The sequence below is a fragment of the Drosophila suzukii genome (assembly GCF_043229965.1).
Source record: "Drosophila suzukii chromosome 2 unlocalized genomic scaffold, CBGP_Dsuzu_IsoJpt1.0 scf_2c, whole genome shotgun sequence".
NCBI lineage: Eukaryota > Metazoa > Arthropoda > Insecta > Diptera > Drosophilidae > Drosophila > Drosophila suzukii.
The window spans coordinates 33,891,164-33,906,859 of NW_027255896.1; the positions used below are offsets into that span (position 1 = coordinate 33,891,164).

The window sequence follows — 15,696 nt, forward strand, 5'->3', positions numbered from 1 at the left end:
GTCCCTTTGCGTATGTCCGGACGCATTAGTTGCGACCCGACTTGATGAAATTAGGATCTGCAAAGAATAACCCTTAGACTTTTCATCCGGCCTGTTATTTACAGGACTTAATGTTTACATTTCGTTTAGGTAACTGACCTGTTATCGACCGAAGGATGAAGACTGAGGACACGTAGGCAATATGGGACGTATTACCAATTCCCGTGATCTCGGCACAGGATGCCGTTTGAGTCTGAGCGAGTAACTATTAAAAGCGGTTGGGGAGGTTTTTTCGGCGGTTTTAAATGTATTTTGAATGAGTTCTTTTTAATTGCAGGCATATACACATCCCATAACCAGTGTGTTTAGTATCTCACGGAATCCTCCCGTTTTATTGCATTTCAAATATTGTGACCCCTCATTGTCTTCTGAAAATGAGCAGGAGAAAGTGAACGTGCGTACTCACGAATACGAATCTTACTTGCTATCCTCGAGTTACTTATTCATGACTGCATGTGCGCGAAGGTGTGACATTTTAATTTTGTGAGTTTTGTTTAAAATGTGCAGTTTTTATTTTTCAGCAGAGAAAATTATACCATTAGAAAGGCTTGCAAAATTCTTTTCAATGACACCAAATTTTTTTTTTTTTAGTGGTGTGGTATAATAATTACTGTATCGGCGGTCGTCGTAATTTTTTGCCTTTTTCAGTCGAGTAGTGGGAAGGAAGATCTAGGTAAGTTTGATAATTTGATTCTTAGAGACTTTAAAGGACGTGAAGCCTGTGATTGGCTATACAAAAATTTAAAATCGATGTATTGGATTTGAGTATAAGACACCATATGGAACAAAAAAACTCCGCACTTAACTGATAAGAACGACAAAGATGTTTGGATATTTCTACCTAAAAGTTATGTGAACAAATTTTCTACAAAGACATAATTTAGGAAATTTAATGAGAATGAAATAACTCATATGGTATATAAAAGAAAAGATCTGAACAGATACAGTTGTGCTCAAATAGCATTTTTAACAGTAAATAAGTAAAGTAAATAAAATTCTTTAATATAAGTGGCTGAGTTCTAAAATCCAACAACAGTCTTGAATCAGTCTGAAAAAGAAATACTTTTTCTAAAAAATGTACGCTCAACAGATAAAACTATTCTTGATGCAATTTGAAGGCAAGCTTTTCAGAATGGAGTTCCTAAAAGCTACTTTGGATGATTTAGAGGAAAAGAGTTGATCCATGCGAAGTTTGGATTCCATTATAAACTTTGTCCCTGGAGCGACGATGATGCCTCATCTGGACCAGACACATGTCAGTGTCATATGCTGCCTGCACTGAACGAGGAAGCCCTTAGTCTAATGATTAAATATTTTAAGTTAATCAAACGTATTGCTCCACAACCGTAATTATAATGAATTGATTTTACTTAAATAACTATGTTTTCTATTTTTTTAAATCGTTCTTAAACATTTTTATCATTAATTTTTATTAAATGAACAGTCGTTTTTCTTGAATTTTCTTTTAAAAAATCTAGTGTTTTCTTTTTAGTTTTAATAAGACGGTACAGCTTACAATATGCATGTAGTTGTTGCATATTAAATAAACATTTATAAGCGATAGATTTTAAAAATTTAAAAAATTCTTTTTTCTGGGGATATTGACTAGAATCGAAAATTTCCGCTGACCTACGACTATCAAAGTAAAATGGAACCAATGAATTCCAGGTTGATCTGAAATGTCGGTATTCGCAATTAATAGTTTTTGGTAACCTATCCGAGGGGAAAACTCCTTTGTAAAGTATTCATTTTAAAAGAGTGTTCGAATATTTTTATGCTTATCAATATCAATCATTACATCGAATTCACAGTATACCAAACAAGTAATTGCTTTATCAAGTGCTTTCGTAAATCTTCGTTCGATTCTTGTAGTACCTTAGAGATTACATTTGAACGTATAGTTGAAGTTGATTGATCAGCAGTTAAATCAAAGGCTAATATAAAACTGTTTGAATCAAACATTTCCTTGGTAATTTTTTGTCCACGATCGTAATGTTTAGTTTCACATGATCTAAAAAGCATATTATAACCTCTTGAGCATTGGACCTTTTAAACGTTCGAGTAATCGAACTCCAGAGCCTGGGAAGGAACTTGACCTCCATTTATCAATAGGTTAAAGCGTTGAATTTTAAAATGTTCAAATTGAAATGGGTCTAAGGATCGGTTTCCTGAGTATGAGCGGTTTTTAACCATACAATAGGACAGAACATTTGGTATTTAACCTATAACTGCGTTGTCTATCGGCAGTGTATTGTTGCCCGGATATATTGTAAATGATTTGACTTTAAACTTGCTGAATGTGTACAAAGCATTTTTAGTTTGTAAAACATGATGATGAGCCAATAAAATGATTTGATTAACTTTTATATGTTTCAAGAAAAGTTGTGCTTCTAGTATCTTTAAATTTGATTCAGTACCAGTTTCCATTTAAAAACAACAAAGAAAGTTGGCTTAGGCAAGCCGAAGTTTGTATACCTTTGCATTTATAATTATAAAATTTAAAAATAGAAAAAATGATATTCTCAATAGTATAAGATAATATGTCGAAAAACAACCAAGCCATAATTCGTTTCATATTATTTTTTCACCAATCGTCCGACTTTGATAAAATTAAATTTGAAGTTCAGAACTAATTAAAGATTTTATTTCCAAGCGTAGGAGGTTATATGTTAACCAATTTCCCGATCGATTCTATTGCAGTTATATGATATAGTCGTCCGCTTTTGACAAAATTAAATCCGAAATTCAGAACTAATTAAAAAATGTTATTTCCAAGCGTAGGAGATTATGTGTTGAAAAACACCACAAAAATATTTTTTTCCGAATTTTTCTATGGGAGCTATAAAATGTAGTTGTCCGATTCGGCTGGTTCCGACTTATATATTAACTGCAAAAAAATTAAGACTTTTGGGAAATTTTCAGCCCGATAGCTTTAAAACTGAGAGACTAGTTTGTGTAGAAACGGACGGACGCCCACTCTAACGCCCACAAACCGCCCAAAACTGTGGCTCCTACAGTTTTGATGCTAGAATAAAAATTTTAACTGAAATGTAATTCTCATCAATACCTATCGATTGACCCAAAAAAAAAATGCCAAATGATAGTCGAGGTACTCGACTATAGCGTTCTTCCTTGTTTTTAACATATAACATCCTAACCTTGGAAATACGATTTTTTAATTAGTTTTGAATTTTGAATTTAATTTTATCTAAATCGGACGACTATATAAATTATAACATAAGTGATTTTATTATATTTTAATTTATATATTTGTAACCCGTTTGGGCAGCTTTGAGCTCTGTTTAGAAACTAAAAGTATAATTCAAAATGAAACTGCGGCTCGCCAGTCCATCGTTCGGCCAAGATGCTGATGCCGCACTTCTGGGCAGCCGCCGCTGACGGCCCCCAACTCTGTTGCTGGCCGAACTTTGTTGACGCTGAGACTCGTGACCAATCAGCGCTTGCATGGGCCGGATCGGATTTCACCGGTCGGATTCCCGCTTACGCGTGCATCCGGTGTTGGCCCCAAATCGTTGACCGGGTTAAGTCCTCCCAGTTTTAAGTTAAGGCTCGGTCTTTCCAAGGACTTCTGAAAGCAGCTTGCAGCTTGATTTTTGCCATGGCTGGCACAGCTGGTGTCTTCTTCAGAACACCATGATGATTTACGTATGGGGTACAGTTCAGGCTTATTTGGTCGTCGAAGGTTATAAGAAACGTGCCGGCAATGTTTTGATGAGTATTGCCGCCCGTTATGTTTGCAGCAGCGTCGCTGATAATAAGCATGCCTTCGTCTACCATAACTATTGGCTAAAGATGGCTGGATTTTGTGTCGCAGTGAGCGAGAACGCCGGTCATCAGCTGTTAAGCGCATGTTGAAGTCTTCAAGGTTTTGCAGAAGGTTGTTCCTACGGCTATGTCGCAGTTAGAGACCGCCAGAACTCGCTCCCCGCAGTCAGCTATAGTGTTGTGTTTATCTAAATCTAATATTACGTTATTGTGCTGAACGGGATAAATCATTAATTTTTTGCAAACTACTTTCGGTTTTGGGAAGTTAAGGTTATTATTCTGAAATATCTTTACTTTAGACACCGCCAGCACGTCAGCCACACTGACATTTGTAAGGTGTTCATTCGTTATCTCTTTCACATCAATGTTATCTAAAATAACCGGACTCAACAAATTTATATTTGCTAAAGTTATAGATGTAATTAAGTTTTTCAATTCAGTTATTACTGCTCTATTTTTTGCAAAAACTGTCTCGTACAGGTGGTCGGAGTCTATCTTGTTTGACTTGCTAATGGAGTTTACTTGATGGGACAGAAGATTAAATTGTGTTTGAATCTTGCTATTGATCTCTATTTGATTTTTTTCAGCCTGTATTAACTGCAATTGTGTTTGTTCTCAGTCTTCAAAGTTTGGAGTCCCTGCTGTTACTTTTTGTGCGGATCCTAACATGTTAAAACTACGACCCTGTCTATGGTGTATTTTAATTGTATCTACTAATGTACTTTGGGAACTTTGTCGTTAATGATGATGTTTCGTCCGCATAAGTCTCGTAAAATGTTATATTAGCTGTGTGTCGAAGGTATCCGTACTCGTCCCAGATAGTTACGTCCCCGTCGGTCACCGGTATGTAATCAGCGTGTGAATAGTCACTAAGTCGGGAAGTCGCGCTCGTGGTCAGTACTGTCAGGAGGAATATGGCGACGTGGTTTAGCCTAAAAGGAACAAAAGGAAAATGGTTAATATTATTTTTTCTTAATCTATCTTAGGTTGTCCTTATGGACCACTCTCCCCTTTATTAAAACCGTTGTCCCCAGGACCACCTCAACGGTTTCCTCGGAACAAAGTGGTGATAATTTGTTTCCTAGCCGTTTATTTGTTTTTAACCAAACTTTGTCCCCTACCTGAAAACTTTTGGAAACCCTGTCTTTTTTTTTTTAGCTTTTTGTATTCTTTCTTTAATTTCTATTTCAAGTTCATTGGGGGTTGAATAGATAATTTCGTCAGGTTTTTTACCTGTTACGGAGTGAATTGTTTTGTTATATTCTATAGTTTCTAATAGCACAATGTCAATGGTATCGTCAAGTTTTCTGTCTATTTTTAGGGAACGAGCTATCTCGGCTAGCGTACTATGAAAACGCTCTACCGTTCCGTTTGATGTGCTATGCAGAGGTGGGGAATTTGCAATACTGATTTCAAAGTTTCCTGTTAAGATTGATTTTATGGTTTCTGAATTAAGAGAACGCTCGTTGTAGCAGTATAGGGTTTTGATTTTTGGAAACAGATTGACAAGTTGAAGTAAAGGTGTTTTAATGTCTATAATTGCTCGCGAGCTGATGGGTTGAACGGAGGCAAACTTAGAGAACTTATCCACGGCGGTTAAAAAATATTTTCCGTCCGTAGATAAAATATCGACGTGTAGAATTTCTCCTACATAGGTTGGAACGGGTGTTTTAGCGATTGCCTTTTCAGGATGACGATTTTATTTCCCTTTCGAGCATACTGTACAATTTGTTACTACTTCAATAACAATTCTTGTCATTTTGGGAAAGAAGTAGTCTGAAAGTATTTGTTTAACGTTTTCTTCAGCCGCGCGTTGTGCTCTGTTGTGCTTAGTCATAGCTATTTCGAGTTGCTCTGATTTTTCAGTTACGTCAATTACAAAAGATTTTGATTATCTAAAGACTGTCGAGGGAAATTCCTGAATCAAAGGGTGTTGAATAAATGCGAGAACAGCAAGTTCGCAATGTCTTGCGTTGACGACATCTGCCTTCACGACATATCTTAGGAGATGTAGTAGAGAGTCTTTGTCCCTGAACTGAATAATATGTCTCATTTTATTTTGGAATAAAACATAGTTTTTGGTTGCTGGATGCAGTGATTCTTCAGTCACAATTTCATTTGCAAAGCAATTTACCGGTCTGTCCGTTGTTTTAATGATGTATGTCAGGGACTCTTCACTGTGAATAGTGGCGGCGTCAGAGTCACCACTATCTTCTAGCGCGTTTAGATTTTGGCGGGAAAGAGCATCCGCTACTTGATTCTGTTTGCCAGGTGTATAAACGAACGTGGTATTGTGCTCGTCGACAAACGCTTTCCAGCGTATTATTTTGTCGTTTGTGTTCTTTGGTGATACAGCTGATGTCAGGGGCTTGTGATCTGTGTAGATCGTCAAATTCTTTACCCCATATAGATAGTTTCTTAAACTCTTTAGCGCCCATACTATGGCTAAGAGTTACTTTACATATGACGCAAGGTGTTCCTCGTCATTGCGAATTGCTCGCGAAATCATGGTAATAGGTCGTTTACCTTCAGATAATACGGAACCTATGCCATGTTGTGAGGCATCTTTAGCTAGGTCGAAGGGTTTACTAAAACCGAGATACATGAGGGTTACTTCCTCCGATGCTAAAATATTTTTCAGTCGTTCGAATGCCTCTTTTTGGGCTTGATTTAAATTTATCTCAATTTTCCTAGACTGATTCGCACCTACCTTACCATTGTCGCCCTTTCGAATATTTATAAGCGGACGAGCGGTGGCAGCAAACCCTTTTATAAAACATCTGTAACTAGATAGCCCCAGAAAGGATCTAAGAATAAATAGTATTTTTGGGGGCAGAAATTTTTTAATGGCTTGCACTTTTTCTGGGAAAGTTTTAATCCCCCCTCGCAATACTACAAGTTCAAGGTATTCGACGCTTTCTTTAAAAAATTTAGATTTTTCGTGGGACAAGCGCATACCGGCGGTGCATAAACGACTTAGGATCTCATCAACGTGTTTGATGTGATCCTCTTTTGTTTCGGGAAAAATTATCACGTCAACACTATGTAGACGTAACAAATTTTCCCTATAACGTCCCTCAAAACGTCATCAATAGGCTTTTGAAAATACTATGGGCGTTTTTTAGCTCAAAAGGAAGTCTGCAGAATTCGTACTTTCCATTGTTTACTGAAAAAGCCGTTTTCTTTCTATCTTTTTCCGCCAGCTCTATCTGGTGGACTCCCGATTTTAAGTCCAACGTTGTAAAGTATTGGGCTTTTCCTAAGTTCGACAGTATTACCGATATGTTAGGAATGGGGTACTTATCATCTTCGGTTTTCTTATTTAGTTTCCTAAAGTCAATAACCAGCCTCATTTTTTTGTGGCCATCTTTGTCAACACCCTTTTTGTCTACAACCCAGATGGAATTGTTGTAGAATGATTTTGACGGTCGAATAATGCCATCAGCAAGAAGTTATTTAACCTCCGTGTCGACAAAATCCGACAGCCCTTGAGGGTAGGGGTACATTTTCGAATAAATGGGTTCTTAATCAGTTGGGATTGTAGCAACCGTGTTTATGTTATACGGAAGGGACTCGTTGGGGTCCGCAAGTGCGTTTGATCTTAATTTAATCATCTTTTGAAAATAATTTTTAATAACCATCGGTACGTCTTTATCGTCAAATTTAACAAAATTCACGTCCTTAAATTCATCAAATTGAAGGGCCTCTAGCCGCCTTCATATTCTATAATGTTTTTTACTAAATTGATTTTAGCATTGACTTCCTTTAGGAAATCCAGACCTACAATCCCTTAGAATTCCTTTAGGCAATTTAAGATGAAGAAGGTGGTTTTTTTTATTAAAAAGATGAATAACGCATTTTTGTAAAGGTCTTTTCAACCGGTAATACATTTATGTTTGAACTCCGTTAGGAGCTAAATATAGTTTTTTTGAGGCACCGGTATCTATTAAGAGCCTAATATGCCCTGCTATCGTACGAGTTATGTACGGAAGCAGGGACTTCCCCCTAAAAAATTACAACGTTTCAAGTCAGAAGTTTCGTCCTCTATAGCTGAGGCTTCGGCCTTCGCATAATTTTCACATTGATTATACCCATTTTGTTCGGTAAAGTTCAGTTTCTGAGCTCTCATCGAGACATCTTCATAAACCTCTTTTTGTTGTTTGCGTGCAGCTTTGATTGGGAAGGGTCTTCTTCCATGGTCTCGGGCACCTGATACTTGTTTCTTTGACCAAACGGTCGTTGGTTAGAATTACCGGGATCCCTGTATCTGTAAGCCTGGTCTTACCCAGACTTAACGTAGTGCGGATTTTTATTTCCGTTGCCCGGTTTCTGGTTGTGTTGACTGCCAGTTTTTTGGGGCTTTTCTTTTTCATTTGAAAACCTAGCCAGGCTTGCGGCGTAGGCGCATCTGTCATTAGCCGCTTCCACTTCTTGTGCGAGTGCTAATGTGGAGGACATATCTTTGGGTTGAGATGGGAATACTGCGAATCTCATGGGCTCCCTTAGCCCGGATACGAAAGTGTGAAGTGCATCGCTCCTAAATTTCTGATTCAACTCAGCAGCAGCGGAAGGCTCATGTGACATTAATGTTTTATTAGTAAGAAGCGTTAGCTTCTTCTCTATCTCATCGTAATACTAATTTAGAGAAAGATCTCCCTGCCTCATGGTACCTAATTGTTGCTGGATTACACGTACACGTGTTTTGTCGGCATACGTGAAATCAAGACGCGCCACAATGGCTTCAAAGTTCAAAACCGTATTGAAGGAGGCTAATACCGCATCTGCATTGCCCCTTATTTTGTTCCTTATAATTGCTACTGCCTGGTAGTGTCTGGAACTGCCATTAAAGGGCTTAAAAACGGTATACGCAGCGTTAGCCGCTTGTCTCCAAGAGACATAATTCTCCTGCTTCCCGTCGAATTCGGGAATGGACTTGACAACGTCTAAAGGCTCTTCGCACTTTATACTAGTATCGATACTTATGGCCTCATAGGCCTTTACCTCCGTATTTGTCAGAGAAATAGCACCTATTCTACCCTCTAACTCTTGGAATTGCTGTTCGAGGGCCTGGGCTTGTGTGTTCAACGCTGCCTGAACTGCGGCGCGTACAATTTCAGAAATATCGCTATTCGACATACTGATACTGTTCCCAATATACTCTGCGTATTCGTTAGTCTGTGGTTTCTTTATTTTGAGGTTCCTATAGCTTTGTCTGTGTCTTTTCCTTCTCTATAGCTTATTTAATTTATTAAGAATAATCTCTGAACTGGAAAAATCAATTGTTTTCTTTGTTTTCTGAAGTTCGATTATACTAAAGAGATAATAAACAATCGCCTTACTTACATTTTGTCAAGTGAAAACACAATGTATTATTTTCATTTTTATAAAAAAATATCTTGTATTGTTTTCCTGCGGGAGGCGAATCTATGAATGCTGTTGCAGGTTACCGCAGGTAATTTATCCTTCAGTTACAGGGCACCAAAAACTTTTTTTCCAATTTTCGCACTTAATAATTTGTTGCACTTTAAAAATATTATTAATTGTTTTCGTTTCTAACTATAAGTTCTTATTTATTGTTTTCTTCCTTTTTTAAAAACTTTATTTCGTTTTTATTTCTGCGCATTCAAACATTTTTATTACTTTTAAAAAAGTAATCATTGATTTCGCTTTTAAGTGAAGTTCTTATTTGTTGTTTTTTTTCCTTAAAAAAACTTTATTTCCCTTTTATTTCTGTGCATTCAAACCATTTTTTATATTTTGCACTTAAAAGTTATTTTGCACTTTAAACAAATTATTGCGTTTATTATTTTTTAAACGACTTTGAACGGGATATTTTTCATTAATTTTTTTTTTAATGTTTAAATGAATAACACAAAATGGATTTCATTATATTTTATTTTCTTTATTGGTAGCTCGATAGGGCAGCTTGAGCTCTGTTTAGAAACTAAAAGTACAATTCAAAATGAAACTGCGGCTTGCCACTAAATCGTTCGGCCAAGATGCTGATGCCGCACTTTTGCGGCGACCACTCAGCGCTTGCATGGGCCGGATCGGATTTCACCGGCCGGATTTCCGCTTACGCGTGTTGGCCCCAGATCGTTGACCGTAGTCGGGTTAACTTATAACATAGCTGCCATAGGAACGATCGGAAAATTTTGTGGAAAATAATATAAAACAAATTATAGCTTCGGTGTTTTTCAACATATAACCTCCTACGCTTGGAAATAACATTTTTTAATAAGTTCTGAATTTCGAATTTAATTTTATCAAAATCTATATAGCTGCCATAGGAAGAATCGGAAAATTGGTGGGAAAATAATATGAAACAAATTATAGCTTTGGTGAATTCTGACATATTATCTTATACTATTGGGAATATCTTTTTTTGTATTTTTATACCCGTTACTCGTAGAGTAAAAGGGTATACTAGATTCGTCGGAAAGTATGTAACAGGCAGAAGGAAGCGTTTCCGACCCCGTAAAGTATATAGCCGAGTCGATCTAGCCATGCCCGTCTGTCCGTCTGTCCGGATGAACGCTGAGATCTCGGAAACTATGGGAGCTAGGCTATTGAGATTTGGCGTGCAGATTTCTGAGCTTCTTACGCAGCGCAAGTTTGTTTCAGTAGAGTGCCACGCCCACTCTAACGCCCACAAACCGCCCAAAACTGTGGCTCCTACAGTTTTGATGCTAGAATAAAAATTTTAGCTGAAATGTAATGTTCTCATCAATACCTATCGATTGACCAAAAAAAAAGTTTGCCACGCCCACTTTAACGCCCACAAACCGCGAAAACCTGTGACGCCCACAATTTTCATGCTAGATAAATTTTTACTGAAACGTCAATACCTATCGATTGATCCAAAAAAAAATTTGCCACGCCCACTCTAACGCCCATAACGCTTAAATCTGTATACCGCCGGTAGGTGGCGAATTTTAATTTTAATACAAGCTTCGGTTTGCCGAAGTTAACTCCCTTTCTTGTTATACCTAAATGTTTCAGCATTTACAAGACTTACAAATTTGATTTCATCAAGGACATTTTTATCTTTGTTAGTTGTATATTTAATGTAATTGTTCAAATATATATCTGTTATACCGACTTCCCAATCATCGATCATGTCTTCTGGAATGTTTTCAATGTTTGTAAATGCGTTATCAGGAAAAACATTCATTGAGTCATTACTTAGCAATGTGATAAAAATCTCATTTAAATAACACATTTGATTTTTTTATGGAAGTTAATGATACGAATGGTACACATTAACCTTTCACGTCCTGTTACATAAGGTAAAGTTTCCGTTTTCAATTTTTGTAGTTTTGATATTAATTTACGTTGTCATTCATTAAGCTTCAATTTGAGCACTGGTTTCTCTAATCCTATTTTCTTTATATCTGTTGAACTATCTTAAAAAGAGGTATCACTCACTTTTCGTTTATCTGATACTACATTTTTTTTTTATTTGAGTTAAAATCCTTATCATCACTTTCAGGTGGAAAATCGGGGAACTCAATTTTTTCCGGATCGTACTTTAATGTTGATTTTGATGTGCTGGGTTTTTTATCAATCCAATCAGTGGTTTCGGATTCACTTGTTCTTGTTGTAATAGGATTCGCTTTTTGTTTATCTTGAAGTTCCGTGACTTATTACGTTTTTTCTTTTGATAGTAACATAGTTCTTGACGAACTTTGAGCCATTTATCGAAATCACTTGTTTTGTTATTATTCAAAATTGGAAAAAATGTTATATTTATTAATTTATTTCCCCTATCGTTGTTTATCAATTTCTGATAGTTGTTAGGATGCATTAAAATTACTTTGCTTAAATTGTGTTTATTTTTAATCACTTTTTAAAAGTTTTCCAAAAATTTCTGAAAGCAATGATGTTATTAGAATTGGCAGAAATCACCCTTTTTGAGTAAGGACTTTTCTCTTAGAGTTAAATGTACGCTTTGGGCACGAAAGGTAGTGCAATGCATTTTTATACTTTTTTAAAGCATTTAGATGGGACTTAGTAACTTTATGGTTTCCCTGTAATGTGTTTAATACGATCTGCACTATTGTTTTTACCAGGTCACTATTACTATTGTTTGTAATTGCTTTACGTAGTCTATTGTCGGCCTTTTTGAGCACATACAATAAATGATTGTTCGCTTTCAAGCGATTTAGGTTCTTTTTGTAAACCATTTTCATTTGAATAGCACACAGAATATTCTGAATTAAAAATGTCAGATCTAAATCTTAAGAGATCGTTAATGCCCTGAGTGAGATCAATATGTAAATATCCGTGAGGTTGCTCCGTTACTTCTTTATATATTCTTAATAGCTCAGTTGGGTTTTCTCGGTAAGTTTGTCTTGCTAAATATTGAAATTGAGGCTTATTACGAGGATTTTTAAAAGCAACAATGTATTTGGTATTTAGTGAAATATCTCTGGTGTGAAAAGATTTATGAAATATGTTCTGAGTTACCACTACTACTGATAAATTGCTATTGTGTGATCCTTTTGTAAACAGCTCACACACATTTTAATTAAAGGCTCCCATCATCAGGTCATCCATTCATTTTCAACTGTTTCTGGAACTCCTTTAAAATATTCGACCTTTTTGAAATTGGGCTTGGCACTGTCCTCTCCATAACACCAAATAATTCAATCTATTGAAATATTAAAAAGATCATTGTTTTTGGTGATTAGATTTTCTAAAAAGGTTGTTTTTAACGATCCTAAAGGTTCCACAAATAAGCATCGTGAAAGGATGTCTGATAGGACCATGAATTTCTTTTTACTATTTAGACACATGTTTCACCATTGCTCTATATTTCATAATTGGTGTTTTCTAAGAGTACAAACAGCTGAAATAAATTATCTTTTATTTAAAATACTTTTTAATTTTACCACGAACAAGAACTGTGTGATACTTGTTGAGTGGTGTTAGCATTTCATAATGACTTGTGTATGGAATATCTCAAACTGACCAATCCATTCCGTTTACATTCTGCTGATTAAGGTGCTGCTGCTTAAGAGCTCCATTATCAAATTCTTTTATGGCGGTTTGAAATGGAAAAATTAGGTATAACAGTTCCAGCAGGTAAGAACGCCAGCTCCTTAAAAAAACCTTTTTTGTTGTTTCCAAGTACATATTGAAAATGTACTATAATGCTTGAATTACGATCGATTGTGTTAATGATTGATTGAGATTTTTCTACCAACTGAGGGTGTGCTTGCTAGGGCTTTCTCCTTTATATACCGGTAAGACTAGAACATATTTACATTTTACTTAAGGGGTTATATACCTTTTTTTTTCAAAAAAACCAAAAATTTTTTTTGTGCTTAATCCTAAAGTATATCCCCTAGAGAACGTTTTCCCAAATTTTCATAGAGATCCGAATAATAGTTCGACGATGACTTGTAAGTTTGTCTGCTCGACTTCAATAGTTGCATATACTCAACGTAAAACTTTGAATGCCATTATCTCAAAGTCGTGTTTTTCCAAAAGTGCCTTTGCTGTGACCGCGATTGCACAAGAACTATTTGATCGATCTTCTTCATTTTTTTTTAAATTATTCGTAATGATTGTGCCGAGTTCTTGAACGATTTATGCGCCAATTTTGATTTTGCAGATCAGAATTTTTTAATAAAATTTAATAAATTTAAAATAATACTATACTAATAAAATTTTTTTCAGTTGACCTGCTGGACTTCCATCGTGGTCACCGCAAGCCGCTATAAAAAAAAAGGCTTCCGAGAGAATTTCCATAACTTCGTAAATTATTTATATTTTTTCAAGAAAAAACGCTTGTTGTTTCGATAAAAACATGTACTATCAATAAATAATAACTTCAGTGTCATAAAATAATTGCTACACACCTGAAAAAAATCCAAAGTTCCCTCAATTTTTTCGCTCAAAAAGGTATATAACCCCTTAAGGTAGTCTTTCCTGATGGACATGTGTGTAACTAAAAGAAATAAAACTTCTCGAAAGAAACAGGTCCGTGAAGTCATTATACCCGTTACTCGTAGAGTAAAAGGGTATACTAGATTCGTCGGAAAGTATGTAACAGGCAGAAGGAAGCGTTTCCGACCCCATAAAGTATATATATTCTTGATCAGGATCACTAGCCTAGTCGATCTAGCCATGTCCGTCTGTCCGTCTGTCTGTCCGGATGAACGCTGAGATCTCGGAAACTATGAGAGCTAGGCTATTGAGATTTGGCGTACAGATTCCTGAGCTTCTTACGCAGCGCATGTTTGTTTCAGTAGACTGCCACGCCCACTCTAACGCCCACAAACCGCCCAAAACTGTAACTCCTACAGTTTTGATGCTAGATAGAAAATTGTAACTGAAATGTATTGTTCTCATCAATACCTATCGATTGACCTAAAAAAAAGTTTGCCACGCCCACTTAAACGCCCACAAACCGCGAAAACCAGTGACGCCCACAATTTGCATGCTAGATAAAAAATTTTAACTGAAATGTATTGGGGTCCTCAATACCTATCGATTGATCCAAAAATAAATTTGCCACGCCCACTCTAACGCCCATAACGCTTAAATCTGTCTACCGCCGGTAGGTGGCGCATTTTAATCTCGCTTTGCTGCTTGCATATCTCCATTTCCCTTTGAGTAACGGGTATCTGATAGTCGAGGTACTCGACTATAGCGTTCTTTCTTGTTTTTGGATTCAAGTATAATGTTGTTCATAACTTAAAATTGAAATGTGGTCTGTCAACTACTCCAAAATTTTTGCCGATGGTTTGAATTCAGCAAAGTAATAAAAATTTTATTGCATTTGACAAAGACGAATGGATGCAACTGCTAACATATAAGGAATTTATTGAAATGAAACTGGACCAGTATGACCTTTTCATGCCTGATACAATTATTGGTCATCCGTTCTTGCATTCCATAAAATTTAACTTTAGATTTAGGAAATCAGATAATCAGTACGTTTTTGTGAAGCAGTATGGTAACAAAATTGAGTTTGATTCTGAGTCCTGGAGATCATTACTAAGATTAGGCATATTTTTTATTACATTTTTATGTTGGAACTCCATATTACTACAGAAAGTAATATATCTTTACAATATTAATATTATTGCTAAATGTGTATCTTTACAAAAATTTGCTATTCAACTTTCTGATTTAGAAGGTACCTATGATAAAGATGTGCAAATAGATTTAATAAGATTGTGTTTTGAAATTTCAAAAAAGATGTGTACAGAAATAAAAAGAGATGTTCTTGTATATAAGGAAGCGTTATTGATCGTTATTGATCAAATAAAAAACAAGAAGGGAAGTTAATTTCGGTAAGCCGAAACTTGTATACCCTTGCAGTTATAACTATTAAAATTAAGAATACAAAAATGATATTCCCAATAGTATAAGATAATATGTCAGAAAACACCAATGCTATAATTTGTTTCATTTTATTTCCAACCAATTTTCCGAGCGTTCCTATGGCAGCTACACTATATAGTCGTCCGATTTTGATAAAAATAAAATTTGAAATTCAGAACTGGTAAAATATATCTCTTATCATCCTTATAATTATACCCGTTACTCGTAGAGTAAAAGGGTATACTAGATTCGTCGGAAAGTATGTAACAGGCAGAAGGAAGCGTTTCCGACCCCATAAAGTATATATATTCTTGATCAGGATCACTAGCCGAGTCGATCTAGCCATGTCCGTCTGTCCGTCTGTCCGTCTGTCCGTCTGTCTGTCCGGATGAACGCTGAGATCTCGGAAACTATGAGAGCTAGGCTATTGAGATTTGGCGTACAGATTCCTGAGCTTCTTACGCAGCGCAAGTTTGTTTCAGTAGACTGCCACGCCCACTCTAACGCCCACAAACCGCCCAAAACTGTAACTCC

General features: G+C 36.2%; 1 protein-coding gene across 8 annotated transcripts in view; it reads left to right on the forward strand.

Moving 5' to 3' along the window:
* LOC118879131 (uncharacterized) overlaps positions 1–15,696 on the forward strand; it is a 922,643-nt gene that overhangs the window by 434,011 nt on the left and 472,936 nt on the right. For 3 of the 8 annotated variants that reach the window (XM_070998173.1, XM_070998175.1, XM_070998174.1), the window contains 2 exons: positions 130–240; positions 317–522. The exons of 2 other annotated variants lie outside the window; for them this stretch is intronic. In XM_070998173.1, coding sequence (XP_070854274.1) covers positions 220–240; positions 317–522 — 227 coding nt within the window. In that variant the 5' untranslated portion in view covers positions 130–219. Of the gene's footprint in view, positions 1–129; positions 241–316; positions 523–694; positions 713–15,696 lie in introns of those variants that run through there. 3 more of the 8 variants (XM_070998176.1, XM_070998177.1, XM_070998180.1) reach the window with 3 other exon arrangements.